The following is a 15,540-nucleotide window of genomic DNA, read 5'->3' as shown; positions in this document are numbered from 1 at the left end:
CAGATGCTTACTTGAAGAACTGATGTAGACTTTAGTTATACCTTGCCAAACGAACTGATGGAACAAAATGACAGATGCTTACTTGAAGAACTTATGTAGACTTTAGTTATACCTTGCCAAAAGAACTGATAGAACAAAATGACAGATGCTTACTTGAAGAACTGATGTATGACTTTAGTTATACCTTGCCCAAAGAACTGATAGAATAAAGGTACTCGTTTAATATGTTTTGTTCTTTCCTTGATCGACCTTCCCATAAAGCGTTCCTTGATACAACTCACTAGGTCAGCTTCAACCATACTCCAAGAACTTTCGGAGTATATATATATTTGTGTGTGTGATGTCACAAACTAACCGTATCTACTTGATCAACCTCGATCAATAGTTCTGTCCCAGAGTTTGTTTCGAAGGGATCTGCTGCATCTTCATTTCCCAGATTTCTCCTCCTATTAATCCAATCATCTGTAGAAGAAGGCCTATCCAAAACTAAGCCATCCAGGTATAACTCACGGGCGCAAATCTAGTTAGTTAATTATAACGTCTCCCAGTATATCTCTATTTGCTCTATATGTTTCTCACTTTCTTTCACGCGCATTTTCCTCGTATAAATTCTCCATATATATTTGCAATAAATAAGATAAAATGCCGTCAGGGATGAAATCAGCTGTCCCAGATTTCTATGTCTCAATTCTGTCCCATCAACATGATTGGTCCACAGAGATTAAAAAATGAAACAAAATATTAAGAAAATATTTTTTAATCTCTGTGGACTAATCATGTTGAGGGGATAAAATTGGGATAGAATAATGGAGACAACTGATTTCATCCCCATGCGATCAACATTCAGAACATTGTGGTACTGTACATTGGTCCAAGGAAATTTCAAATTTCCAAGTTATAGCCAGCTCATCTGAACGTTTTTTTTTTTTTTCGTTTTTTTTCTTAAGAAGAAATGACATTCTCGACTGCACGGCTCTATAGATATATCAGGTTCGTCGGCTCAATCCTTTAACTAAAGTTTCTTCTATCTGCTTTCTCAAAATACAAGCAATCTGAAACTTTGTCGTAGTCGAGACTTGGTAAAGACTTTCGTCTTTTTCTAACTTTTAAGAGCAAATGCACTTATGAATCTCATGCAATTGTTGATCAATCAAATCCACTATTTGCATGCTAATTCAATAGTATTTAATCAATTTATTTAATTATGAATGAAATTAAACTTATAATTTGATTTATTAATTAATTTTAAATGAAAATAATGGTACACTAATTAATCTATCCATTTAATAGTGAGAAAATATTGATTAGAATTTGAGTAGTAACATTTGACAAAATAACTAATAATCTTTTATAAGATTAAGAAAAGGCCAGTGATAGTAAATAACTTAACTATTGTTGAATATTGATCAACTCAAGTACTTGCTTCAATGATTTGAAGGCTTCATTCAAAATTGATTGAGAGGTAGGGGGTTTCACTCTTTCTCAGGCAAGTTTTTTCAAAGTTGAAGTCAATTTTCTTCTCTTCAAGAACAATGGACCCACTTGTCTTTGGGCCTTACGAATTACCCCACCGAGAGACTGACTAAGAATTGGTCACCCAATCTCCTCTTGCATTTGGTCGACCAATATTGGACCGGTGCATTAATCAATCTGGGCATTGTGAGCAATTTATCAGTCAATTGCTCTCTAACAGTGGGGGTTGTCTTTTGTCACGTGAAGGATTAACGGATATAATTAGGGCTGCACGCGGATTGGATTGGATCGGTTTTGGCTCAAAACCGTCTCTATGCCAAAGTAAGCGGTTTAGACATTTTAGACAACTGGTCATCGAAAAAAATAAACTTAATCCAATCCAATCCAATCCATTTAAAGATGGTTTGGTTCGGTCAGTAAGGCGGTTTTACCGTTTTAACCTATATAGCATTGACGTTTTGTTTACGAAAAATTCATAGTAAATACTAAAACTCAATCTCAATAATCAAAATTTAATAATCAAAATCCAAAACTAATATTCAAATTACAAAATCCAAAATAGTTTCAAAATGATTCACTTGGGTTTTAAGCCTTTTGGGTCTAGGATTCAATATGGTAGTATATCATTTTGAGAATCAAATTATAATTGGAGATTTATAACTTACTTATAAAAGACTACCCACAAATAAATATATATATATATATATTATGTATATAAATTTAAATTTTTTTCCTATTATATTTAATACATACTTGTCGGTTCGGGTTTCACTGTTTAAGTAAAAGAAAAACCAAACCAAGCCAATTCATAAACGGTTTGGTTCGGTATTGAACCGGCTTTCATATTTTAACGCTAAAAAACCTTAACCAAACCATATTTACTGGTCGGTTTCGACCGGTTTGGCCGGTTTGTACCGTGTTTTGCACACCCCTAGATATAATTGACAGCATAATCACTTCTTCAATTCAACCCATATGTTATATACACATGGATTTAACATATTAAAGCTCTATGTCAAATGTGACATCCCCAAACCCCATATGTCTTTTTTATTTTATTATTATTTCTCTATGCTTCTCCCTCTTTCTATAAAATAATTTAACATCTCTCTTAAAAAAAATACCACAATTTTGACATATCTATAGAGTAAAGATTAATCAAGATATTAAGGTGTCAAATTTGACACAAGCTAAAAAAACATCTTCATTGGAAAAGTTCTTATAGCAAGTCCACCAGTTGCTTCTTGACCAGTCACCAGCTAGGAAAAGCTGAGGTGGTGACCATAGAGGAGAAAAACGCAGCTCCACCTGTAGCTTCTTGACCGGGCAAAATCATGACTTTCTTGACTGAAGCCAAGAAAAAAGCCAAGGGCTTGACATTTTTCTTGCCTAGCCAACCCATCTGCCAGCTCAGCCCAGCCCTGAACGTGGGTGACATCAGCACTAGAAAACTTCACAATTTCTCGTCTGGAGCTGCAATCGAGTAAGAAGCAAAGCCCAGAAAGCCGGAGAAGTCGCCGGCAGCGAGGAACCGTAACGGAGACAGAAAGAACCTAGAAACACATTCGTCAAAACTCAATTGAATTGAAAAACTAATTATACAGACGTGTAGAGCATGACGAGGGGATGAATTTCCATACCACATGCAAGCAAATCGATCTCCGGAGTCACCGGAAAAAACCACAGAACCGCCGGAGCATTTGTTGCTTCTCGCCGTCGATTCTCCGTTTCCGTTCAGTGCATGGATGATCCAAGGGCAAGGGGTTGCTAGCGACGGCGAGACGAAGACGATGGTGTCCGCGCGCTGCCGTGGAGTGGCCTGAGGAGCGATTTCTGGTCGGGTTTCCTGTCGGGTCGCGCTGCGTCTCGGGTCAGAGAGCACCGAGCTCTCTCTCTCAAATTTTCCTGTCTCTTCCCACAGCTCCTATTTAAATGTGTCCCATTAATGAATGACGGCTAGGATCAATCGGTGGGAAAGGTGGATGGCTAGGATTGGGCCACCTGTTTCTCTTTCTTAAATTAATTTCCCAAAATCTCAAAAGTTCGGACAACCACGAAAAATAGCCCTGTGATCCGAATAATTCTCCGAAAATTTTCACGAACTCGTCGTGACGTGTACTTTATTATCCAACTCTTACATTGAGGATCTCACCTTGTGATAATTTCTGAAAATATTCTCGAGCACTTTGACATTTGTCGAGATCGTTAAAACACTTAATGAACGGTGTAAATGAACTATTAAAAAATGATGAACAGTGAAAATGAACAATCTTGACTGGTCAAGAAAAAAAACCGGTGGAAACCCATGTCCAGTGGCAGTGAACAGTTACTTGACTGGTCGACGCCTTGACCTTTCGAACTTGACATTTCTTGACTACGGGTGAACTTGCTCTTACAGTGCCAAATAAAATCTGCTACGTTCAAATTTAGGAGTGCTTGGCTCAACCATAAGGTGCGGTTGAGTCAGCCACACTCAGCTAGGTGTTAAAATCTCAGATTTCTTATTAAATGAATTTGTTATATGCATTATGTTAAATTTGAATTTGACATGGTGATTATTTGTGTTACTGCTAGACTTCAACATATGTTAAACTTATATTTTATTTTACTATATTTAATTTTCTTAATGCTTAATTTATTCTACCTTTTCTTATAGTCAGTGAAGCAGATGTATTAAAGAGAGGATATAATAATTTCGACAAATTTTTTTTTTTGAAATATAAGTTAAATGCCAGATGAGTTTAATCATATTTTGCCACATATTTTTTTTACCAACAGCAACATAACGCCGTTTATGTCCTCTAAAAATAATAAGAAAGAGAAAAAACTTAGCTTAATCTTTTTCCCGTACTCTGTCTCTCTCATCAAAACCCAGATCTCTCTCATTTCTCTCATCAAAACCCAAAACCTGCTATCCAAATGGAGTTTCCTTCTTCTTCTTTTTTTCTCAGCAAACTCATGTATAATCTCCCAACCTCCTTGGACTAAATTTAAAATTTTGATTTTGAAGTGTACTTTATCTGTTAGCTTCAGTTGGCGAGAGCATATATATTAAATTAACACTTGGTTTCGGTAACTATAGGAATTGGATACAAAATACTAGCTTTGAAAATATGAGATCCGAATCATGGAAGCTGCAATTCAATCTCTTCCCTTTTCTTCAATTTGCACAAAGTTTGGATGAAACATGTATGTCATGGCTAGTGTCTCTGTGTTGTGCGATGGTGGGGACTGGGGAAGAAAAGGGCTGGGTTTGTGTTAAAATATATCATTTTGATTTTAAGATGTATTTGTTTACTTTAAACTTTTTTAGTAGATCTAATAGAGTTAAGGACTTTAGGGTAGGTTAATATATATATATATATATAGTCATATTTTAACATGAAATTAAATTATGTTTGTTCTGTCTTGGTCAGATTCCTTTCACATCATCCTATTTTAGGCTTTGTAAGTTTCATAGCCCATATAATACCGGTGTACTTGTGCCCATTCATACGCACTGTCGATCTTCTCGCTGCTGGTGATGTTCCAGTTGTTGCCCTACCATCTGTGGTGTATCTGTTCTTGGATCCTCTGTTTCTATATGCTCCTTTAATCAACGGGGACACCAAATGTCTCGTGTTAGACCACAGATTGAAGATAACAGCTCTTGTTTTTCGATCTTGGGGAGATCTTCATTACCTAGTAAAGATGTTTGAAGGCCTTCGGCGGAAGAGCCCTATCTCTAAGAAACTGTCGGGGCTGGCAATTGACACGCTGGCTATTCTACCTATTCCACAAGTAAAGATCGTGAAGCCTTCTATGCAGCTGGAATAAATTCAATATTTTTCAAAGTACATATCAAATGCTAACTAGGTTAATTAAAAGTATTGTCGAATTAAGCTTCTGGAAATTCTATTTTATGTGCAGGTTACAATCTTAGGTTTTCTTCCGAAGATGAGGGGCTCCAACTCTTTGAAGACAATGAATGTTCTCACCTCCCTTATTGTACTGCAATATCTGCCACGAGGTTACCCCCTCTATCAACTGTGCAGTACGTGGAATACATGGACCATTGGCGGTACGGGATACAAGCTTCCAAATTGGTCTTTAATTGTCATCAATATCTATGGGTACATTATTGCCAGCCATGTACGTTTAAATCTTATCACTACTTAATTTGCTCCATTAAGATGTTCTAAGTTCTAACACGTTGTTGAGTTAAAATTCGAAAAGAAACACCGACTGCAATAAAATAATGTTAGGTGAACAACTAATTTGGACGCTAACTATATTATCTTATTTTTTATGTGGCAGCTGATGTAGCATTACCATTTTCTTTAATAAAATTCTCTTATTGATTGAGTTTTTTACTATATCAACTGTCACATAAAATAGCATGCATATGGTACCCAAAAAGGTAGTTCTTCTGTCATTACTCTTAAATGATACCTTGTTACTATTCTTAATTAGGGGCCGGATCTGTAGCCACATATTTTATAGTTAAAGTTATACTCTGAATCTTACCTATTAGATTAGATATGTATTAGCGGCTGAGATTAAAAACAATTTATTAGTTTTCTTTTTATATTTAGTCTTCATCTTTGACTGTAGTATGATCGATAAATGAGACTGTTTAATCTTACATCATCATTTAGAGATGAATCTCTACACAAGAGTAATTAATTGTACATCATTTACTCATTCAATTTTATCAAACAAATAAAAGTTAATCGTACAACCATGAAAAATTATTCATTTATTTCACATTGCTCATTGACTAAATGATATATCCAAGAGTGTTTGCCTGATGGATTGTAAAAATAAATGAATCTCAGTCACATGTATTAAACTCAGATATTTAAATTATAATAATTTAAAACCGTACAATCTTAGCTTTCAAAATTACTTGTCTATTATAATCTCTCAAAAACTGTGCATTTGATTTTGTTTTGTACATATGAGTATAATAAACTTATTCATTAATTTTTCTTTTAATTAGATATTCGGAGCATTTTGGTACTTTTTCTCCATCCAACGAGAGATAGAGTGTTGGGAACATGCTTGCAGAATTGAAAATGGATGTGAATTTAGTACTTCATGTGTTCAAAATACATACAGAAATATCACACTTTTGAAGAACTTGTGCCCTATAGATCCCCCAAATAAACAAATATTCGATTTTGGCATATTTCGTGATGCTTTACAATCCGGCATTCAAGGATCAACAAATTTTTCACAAAAATGGCTGCGATGTTTTTCATGGGGCATACGAAATCTAAGGTATGCACATATTTCACCTTGCATTAACTTGTTTACTTATAGTTTGTGTTTTAAACTCCACCATTTTTCTCTAATAAAATTTTGTTGTCATTTGTACAATCATGCAAAGATGATTAAACTGAAGCTTTTTTGTTTTTGCTCTATGGGCCTAAAGGCCTTTGCTTGAACTATGGATCTAAGTTATTAATTTCGTTTATATTGAGATTATTTGGACATCCCTCTTCACTCTTAACCTTTCCAATATTATCATCAATCATTCTTTTTCTTTTCACCTTTACATACACCTCGCACCACCTCAGATAGATAGAGAGAGAGAGAGAGACCCGTGTATTTCGAAATAGCTATGAGGATTTATGGGAGATGGCGATCTAGTATCGGTGCGCTGTTATCATTGTGCTTTCTAGATTGGATACGGGTATTAAGAAAATCAGAACATATTGCAGAATTCATGATACAATGAAGAGAAATCTTTTAAGGAATTGGAAGACCTTAACTCCAACCATAGAGATGAGCATGATTGAGCGAATTCAGCATAAGAATATTGGACTGAGTGCAATCCAAAAGGTGTCTGCATCAGCCGATATTATATATATATGACTTTTCCACTAAGGGATCAATGGACGAATTGAATATGTCCAACATGAATCGTTCATGTTTATAACTGTAAAACCCAGTTATGAATACTTTAATGATTATCGATTTGGATGAAAGTTTGCAGAGATGGTCTACTTATATAGACCTAAAAACTGAATGGTTGAGATGTGAATATGTGATCAAAAAGTGGGTCTGAACTGCGATCCCTTAAAATGACAAAAAAAAAGATGATCCCTCACTAGAAGGACCCTATGTGTGTGTGTGTCTATATACATACATACATACATACATATATATATATATATATATATATATATATATACAGATCCTATCCAGAGCGGAGCTCCGCTTTGAAAATTAACGTGTGAAGTTCAAGTTTTGGGTCACTTTTCGGTCGCATATCCACATCTCGACCATTCAGTTTTTAGGTACTAGTGTATAGATCGTCTCTGCAAATTTTCAGCCAAAATGATGATCGTTAAGACATTGATAACTGCCTTAAAGCTAGTACGGTTCAGGTTGACAGATTCAGTCCGTCCATTGGTTTAAGCGAGCTAGATACCTTAACGATCATCAATTTGGTTAAAAATTTGCAGAGATGATCTATACACTAGTACCTAAAAACTGAACTGTCGAGATGTGGATATGCGACCAAAAAGTGACCCAAAACTCGAACTTCACACGTTAATTTCAAAGTGGAGCTCCGCTCTGGATCGGATCTGTATATATATATATATATATATATATATATATATATATATATTCTTCTTATCTTCATCCTAATAGACCTAGAAGAAATCCCATTTAAATCACCTTAAAATTTCACCTCCACTGCAATCAAAACCCGCTATTTTTTACTTCAACTACTGTAGAGGTGCTGTTGTAGAAGGTCGAAGGTGTTGGATTTGGAGATGGGTGCCTTGCGCAAATTACTAGGTGCCCATATCAGATTTGGGTCTAAACCTTCAAAATAATGGATTAAGACATGAAGGGGCAAAAAATACCCTTCAAAAATTGCCATCTGACATTCTCCGCAACGGAGCTAATAGTTTCGGGTACCAATGTTCGTTCGAGGTCAAAACTTCAGGTACTGTTATAATATTTTTTGAAAGTGAGGTACCAAAATTTATAATGAAATGTCAGGTACAGTACGGAAGATTTTTCCTATCAAATTATTCAGATTATCAACAAAAGTACATGTGCATTTACATAAATATACATAATTATCATTACTTCCACGGTAGACATGAAAAAGTATATGTCTGCACCACTACCACCATAGACAATAAATAGAATCTAAAGTCTGAACATATAAATTCTTTTTTCCTTTTGTTTTTTCTATTCGAAGTTTCATTTTCACTACGATCAAATTAGTACATAAATCACTATTAAGTTCTTAAGCAATCAACAGCTATACATTCTAGCTATATCATACAAACACATTATTCAAAGACTATTCAAAATAAAACTCATATATACCTCAAATTTCTTGAAATCCTTTATTGGAAATTTGTAACTCTACTGAAAATATCTTGCTTTAAGTGTGCAACCTCTAATAGCATCCTTTAGAGCTGAATCTTGAAGAAAACTTATTTGAGATTAGGGTTTGAAAATTGTCTCACTCTGCAAGGAACCAAGTTTTGAAAAGCAGAGGGTCGGGAAACAAATTTGGGGATAAAGAGAAAGCACGTGGATTTGAAGCCCTTTACTTGATAAAATAAATAAAAAATGTATATACTCTCAGCAAGCTATCTACGGCTCTGCCTGGGAAACCTTTTTAAGCGCCTCTGCACCTAGCCATCGAAACTAGGAATGAGCAAACGGGGAATTCCCCCGCCCCCGCGCCCCCCGCTCCCGCCCCCGCGCCCAAATTCCCCCGCGCCCCCGTTCCCCCGTTCCCCGTCTGGGGATATTATCAAATGGGGGATTCCCCGCCCCGCCCCCGCGGGTAATGGGTTCCCCACCCCCGCCCCCGCCCCCCGCATTGGTCTTTTTTTTTTCTTTTTTTTTTTTCTTCTATCTTTTCAGTTTTTTTTTCCTTTTCTTTTGACAAAAAATAAATTTTTTATTCTTTTTATTTTCATCATTGTTTTGGTCGATTGAGTATTTCAAATGCTTGAGACAGTGTTTAAGAAAGAAATTTTTTGTTTAGTCACGAGGAAGCAATACGTTTAAAACAAATATTTATTTCTATAAAACAATTTTCACAACTTGGCGATTAAATGTAAAGTAATAAAATCCCGCTGCGTCTTCTCTCTTCTTCTTTTTTTTTTTGGCAAAAATCCGGCTGCGTCTTCTCTAACAGCCAAAATCACAAATCACAATTATACGACAATCCAACGGTCTGATCCTCAAGGATCGCCTAGAGGATCATCTTTACCAATTTATACGATGATCCAACGGTCAGATCCTCACGGATCGCCCTTAGGATCATCCTCTCAAAACTATATGAAGATCCAACGGTTGGATCGTCCCGGATCGCCCTTAGAATCATCCTTACAAAATTATACGACGATCCAACGGTTGGATCCTCAAGGATCGCCTAGAGGATCGTCTTTTCACAATTATACTATGATCCAACGGTCAGATCCTCAAGGATCGCCCTTAGGATCATCCTCTCAAAATTATACAAAGATCCAACGGTTGGATCGTCCCGGATCACCCTTAGAATAATCCTCACAAAATTATACGACCATCCAACGGTTGGATCTTCAAGGATCACCTAGAGGATCGTCTTTTCACAATTATACTATGATCCAACGGTCAGATCCTCACGGATCGCCCTTAGGATCATCCTCACAAAATTATACAAAGATCCAACGGTTGGATCGTCCCGGATCTCCTTTAGAATCATCCTCACAAAATTATACGACAATCCAACGGTCGGATTCTCCCGAATCGCTTTGAAGGTGTATTCTAGATGGGAAAGATAAATACCCCGTATAAGTTTTCTGTTTTTTTTTTTTTAGAATAAGAAAATTATAAAAATGCCCCATATGTTAGTTGAAAAATAATAGTTCTCAATTAAAAAAAAAGAAAAAAAAGATAAACGGGGACCCCGCATGGGTAATGGGAAACCCCGCCCCCACCCCCGCACCCCCGCGGGGGAAATAAGTGCCCCCACCCCCGCCCCCGCACATGTGATGGGGAACCCCGCCCCCGCCCCCGCTTGACAAATGCGGGGAAAACCCGCGGGTACCCCGTCCCCCACCCCCGTTTGCTCATTCCTAATCGAAACAGACGCTTTTTGCAGACTAAATCACTCTTTAAATGGGCGCGCTTTTAAAATAATTTGCTAATACCGTGAGCAGCAGCAAATTGAACATTGCCATACATGTAATACCGTGAGCGGCAACAAATTGAACGTTATCATTTATATTTCTTTTAAATCTTTTTTTTATTTACTTAAGGACAACAATGGAATATCAGTAGATAGATTAAAAATTTAAGACGTAGGGTGGAATAAGTAATCGATAAGGTCTTAATAGCCCGCCACTAAAATGCCTCGAATGCTAATTAATTTTGGGGTTGTGACCACTTACCCATTTTTAGCTTCAAAATTGCCCACTTACTCCACTAAGAGTTTTTTAACTCCATTTACCCAATCTAAAATTCATTGATAATTTTGCCCCCATTAAACAAATTAAAACTCATCATCTCTCTCCTCTCAGAATCACTCTCCTCCCGGACTCTCTCTCTCTCTCTCTCTCTCTCTCTCTCTCTCTCACTAACACGGACCTCCGACGATTCATACCACGACCTCAGACCGCCGGCCTCCTACATCTCCTTCCCCCGAAACGACGTCTGGATGGCTGCATCGGGAACGATTTCTAAAATCCTAACAGAGGCCCCATTTTCGTTTTTGATCTTCGGTGCCAAATCGAAAGATCTGATTGTGCTGTTCCTTCCGAGATGTTGCTGGAGGATGGCTTCTCAACTCCGATCGATGTCTCTGGATATTAGTCAATTATGGTGATGCAACGGGCTAGCGGTGGATTTGTCAATTACCCAGACAAAACTTCAGTTGTTTTTAATGCTTGTTTTCAATGGGCATAGTTGGTTTTCGGTGGAAGAGGGTCCCCCATAATATTGACATCAATTAAATTCAAGCTTTGGGTCTGGAGTCTGGACCGTTTCTCTCTCCCATAGTCCCATGCATGAATTGATGGATGATGATGTTCTCCCTCCCATGCATGAATTGATGGATGATGATGTGGGTGTTTCGGGAAGCTCGCAAAATTAGTGACGATGGGTGAGCAATAATAATATTATTGAGGGGTAATAATGTTTCTATTAGGGTAATAATCATATTATTAGGGGGGAGTGATGTTTTTATTGGGGGGCAATAATAATATTACTGGGAGGCAATAATCTGATTATTGGGGGGCAATAATATGGTTAATGGGTATTATTGGGGGGCAAGAAATTCAGCCCTCGAAATCCGGTCACTGTTCGCCTGATTCCGATCATCGGTCGCCGGATTCCGTCACCGGTCGCAGGAGTCCGCGACCGGCCACTGGTCACCGGAGTCCGCGGCCGACCACTGGTCACCGGAGCACAACAAGTTGGAGGATGACTTTTCTCTCTAAGTGAGAAAGAATGAGAGGGCCAAAAAGTCCCAAAAATAAATAAAAAGAATAAAAAAAGAATTAATTGGGTAAAGGGGAAATAATCTCTTAGAGTGTTTTGGGTAAATGAAGTTAAAAAACTGTTAGTGGAGCAAGTGGGCAAATTTGAAGCTGAAATTGGGTAAATGATCATTTTCCCATTACTTTTTATGCATCGTATCTTTTATATGTAATACTCTATGTTCCTTTTTTTTTTTTTTTTCCAGTTCTTTTGGTTCAAACCTTGGTGATACCAGTGCATATGGATGGGAAAACTTGTTTGTGGTTCTCATTTCGATAAGTGGCTTGCTACTGTTTATGTATCTCTTGGGGCACGTGCAGGTTAGTGATGATTAAGATTTTTTTTTACATTTATGGTATCGGTTATTTTAAATAATCCATAGGTTATAGTTTCACTAACTATAAGTAGATAGTTGAAAGTGATCTTATATGTGTAGTTAATATTATTTTATATATATTTCTTTTTAATTCTAGCATTTTTTTTTAATTTTTAGAATTTATCATAATACCCGTTAGAATTAATTGAAAACTAGAATATAGTCTTAAGTATCTTTATGTCTTTTCACCATATTTTGGTCGAAAAACTGAGTTATCTTAATACACACACACACTATATTAATATATGAGAAGAGAATTTGTCATCCAAAACTAAAGATTTTACAAAAATAATCTTGAAATATTAAAATTGTTTAGCAAGGCTCATTGGCGGAATGGTGGGTTAATTTTCGAGTGGCTAAAATATGAGGTTCAAAGAAGGAAAAAAAACTGAGGTTTAAAAGGAAATTAGTTACTAATCGACATTCTGTATTTATCATTTAACATTAATCATCAAAAGGCTTGGAGAACTTTTCCAAAAAAAAAAAAATCAAAAGGAGAATATAAGATTTCCATCTTACGTTTAGCAAATCATGTTCCATTTGTTAATAATAACCTAAATCTTGATCATATCGTATGTGTACTTCTTCAAAAGTAAGTGATTCGTTTGGTTGGTTCTAGAAATAATATTAAATGTTCTATCAAAGAAAAAGAAATCATATTAAATTTCAGGAAGTGAAATTCACACTTTCTGCTTTTAGTATCTAAAATTTTGGCTTTTTTTTTTTTTGAAAGGAAATTTTGGCTTTTCTGTAAAGATAAATTTTGGGAGTGTGAGTTTCATTGTAAAACAGGAAAGAATGAGTGTGAATTGCAAAATTTAAGAGTATAATTTTCATTCTCCTAAATTTCCCCGCAAAAAGTTTAAGAAAATTATAAATAATACAACCTCCACGCATAATTTGCTTGTCTAAACATGATTGCCCATAACTTGCTCATTCGGTTAATAATTTTTCGACCAACAATAAGAAACATTAACATCATTAATATTAAGACTTTTTGTAGACAACATTGGGTTAATAATTTTTCGACCAACAATAAGAAACATTAACATCATTAATATTAAGACTTTTTGTAGACAACATTGACTTTCACGCTTTGAGTAAATAATAATTGGTAGCAATTGAGGTTAGGCTTAAGTAATCGTGTTTACCTCTCATTTTACAACCACACTTACACCTGAATTATTTTGATTTTTCTTGTCTGTTAATCATAGTGCGCACCCATATATATGTCTCAGTTTACTGAATTGAACCTACTTGTTTTGGAATAGGAAATTATGCAGAAGGTCAACAAACCAATTAAAGAAATGATTAATATACGATCCATATTACATGAATATGGCATGTCTGATGATGAGAATCATGGGATGGAGAAGAAAATCAAGCTTGTGGTAAAGTCTAAACTTCAACACGTTGAAAACCCTATTGTGGAGAATATGTCTTCAATTCTTTCCCTAGTAGAAGATAAAAAATTTACTATGCAGATCAGACGCAAACTCTTCATGGATAAACTCAAGAAAGTAAGTTCCTCTTTACATAAAAGAAGTATTGCAACAAGATTAATCATGCCCCCATTTCTCTCTCTTTCCCTCCTTAAATTTTCCCATGAAATCTTATAATATTTTTTCTACATTTAAATTTAACCTTAGGTCGAAGGGCTTAAAGATAGAACGGAAGAAGTTTTGGAAAAAATTTGTGAGTGTCTTGAGCCAATGATCTATAGGAAGGGATGCTACATTATTCGAGAGGGGGAGCCACTTGATATGATGTTCTTCGTCACATGGGGCAATGTACTCACCTATGCGACTAATAATGGTGGATCAAATGGTTCTTCAGGTACCATCCAACATGAGAAAGAGAAAGATGATCTGTATGGCAAAGAGCTTCTAACTTGGGCAGAAGAGCGTTCTGACAAATTGTCCTACTTACCGATCTCTCCCATAACTGTCAAGTCCCACAACAAAGTTGAAGTCTTTGCTCTCCAAGCTACCGTTTTACAGCTTGTTGTCTCTAAATTCCAAAGTCAGTTCAATCTCACCATAGCTGTCGATAATGAAATAGTGAATTAATTTACTTATCTCATTCCTATAAATGCCATTTTATTTTACTATAGTTAGGATCTACGCCAAGTTTAATTTGCTTTATGGTAGGGCGTTTGAAGACCTCAATGCTATGTAACACGTTCAAATAAAAATTGAAGGTGTGAATCCCTTTTAATTAACTTTACCAGTAGATACAATTATTGCTCTTATTCACTTTTTTTTTTGTGAATTTTAGTTAGTGAAATAACATTTGATTACATCAAATTTTAGTAGATATAATTTGGTTCTAACTGACTCACGGCTTTTCGGTTCGTTATTTCTGGTGTCGCACTAGGGTTAGGTTTTGTAGGATTTGGATTGGGGCTTGTCCGGTGGCATCCTTGCGTCAATAACGGCATCTGCCTCATTTGCTTGTGGCAATCACTGCCGGAGTGGCTTTTGTTTCTTCGCTCTCTTGGATTTTGTTGAGGTCGGATTTGTCACTAATGGTTGACTTCCTCCGGGGAGGGACTGTTCATCTTCTTCTCCTCATGACGGCGATGATGGTTTCGGTGGTCAGGCTTAACCAACCCTATTTGGACAAGCTGATGGATGCCAGATCTTGGCTGCAGGCCAGAGATCAAGTTAGTGCGAGTTTCTGCTTTGAAGTGGGTAGCAAAGCAGTGGTTGGATCGACGAGATCTAGTGGGTCTGGATCATCTCACTATGGCGGCTTGAACGGTGGGTTGTAGTAGGGCTGTCAATTCCGATACGACCCGTTAACACGACTCGAAACCAGCACGAAATAAAGCGGGTTGAACCCGTACGATTAAAAAGAGGGTCGACAGCGGGTCATCCCGTCATGACCCATTTAATAAACGGGTCGGCCGCGGGTCCACCCGCCAACACGAAGTAAACCCTATAACCCGATTATGCTATTGTTCTTCTTGAAATTTTGGACGTTGGGAGTATTTGATCCTAGAATTGGACAATTTGAAATATTTTGCTTCAACATTATTGAATTTAGAGAAAATATTTCAACAGTACCCGAACTTAGGCCGACTCCTAACTTCAGTACCCGACTATGCAAAACTATCACTTTGGTACCCCAAGTTTGAAACCCGACCTAACAATGGTACACGCTGTCCATGACGGCGTAACTAGCTAACCACGTGGCATATTTTG

At 36.7% G+C, this 15,540-nt stretch overlaps 1 protein-coding gene across 3 annotated transcripts; it reads left to right on the top strand.

Moving 5' to 3' along the window:
- The first annotated feature begins 362 nt into the window (after positions 1-362).
- Positions 363-14,544, top strand: LOC112194777 (cyclic nucleotide-gated ion channel 1). Of its 3 annotated transcripts, XM_040516213.1 has the most exons (9): positions 363-499; positions 948-990; positions 4,890-5,253; positions 5,383-5,604; positions 6,455-6,735; positions 12,164-12,278; positions 13,606-13,725; positions 13,819-13,854; positions 13,984-14,544. In XM_040516213.1, the coding sequence occupies exons 2-9, from the start codon at positions 953-955 to the stop codon at positions 14,401-14,403; spliced, it is 1,596 nt and encodes a 531-aa protein (XP_040372147.1). In that variant the 5' UTR covers positions 363-499; positions 948-952; the 3' UTR covers positions 14,404-14,544. The 3 variants fall into 3 exon arrangements, with proteins under 3 accessions (XP_040372147.1, XP_024190777.1, XP_024190776.1); XM_024335009.2 differs by having other exon boundaries at positions 951-990; positions 13,606-13,854; XM_024335008.2 differs by having other exon boundaries at positions 13,606-13,854.
- The last annotated feature ends 996 nt before the right edge of the window (positions 14,545-15,540 follow it).

Source organism: Rosa chinensis, chromosome 3 (assembly GCF_002994745.2).
Source record: "Rosa chinensis cultivar Old Blush chromosome 3, RchiOBHm-V2, whole genome shotgun sequence".
NCBI classification, from domain to species: domain Eukaryota; kingdom Viridiplantae; phylum Streptophyta; class Magnoliopsida; order Rosales; family Rosaceae; genus Rosa; species Rosa chinensis.
Note: the sequence above shows the minus strand (reverse complement) of the source record. Positions and strands in the feature narration are given on the sequence as shown.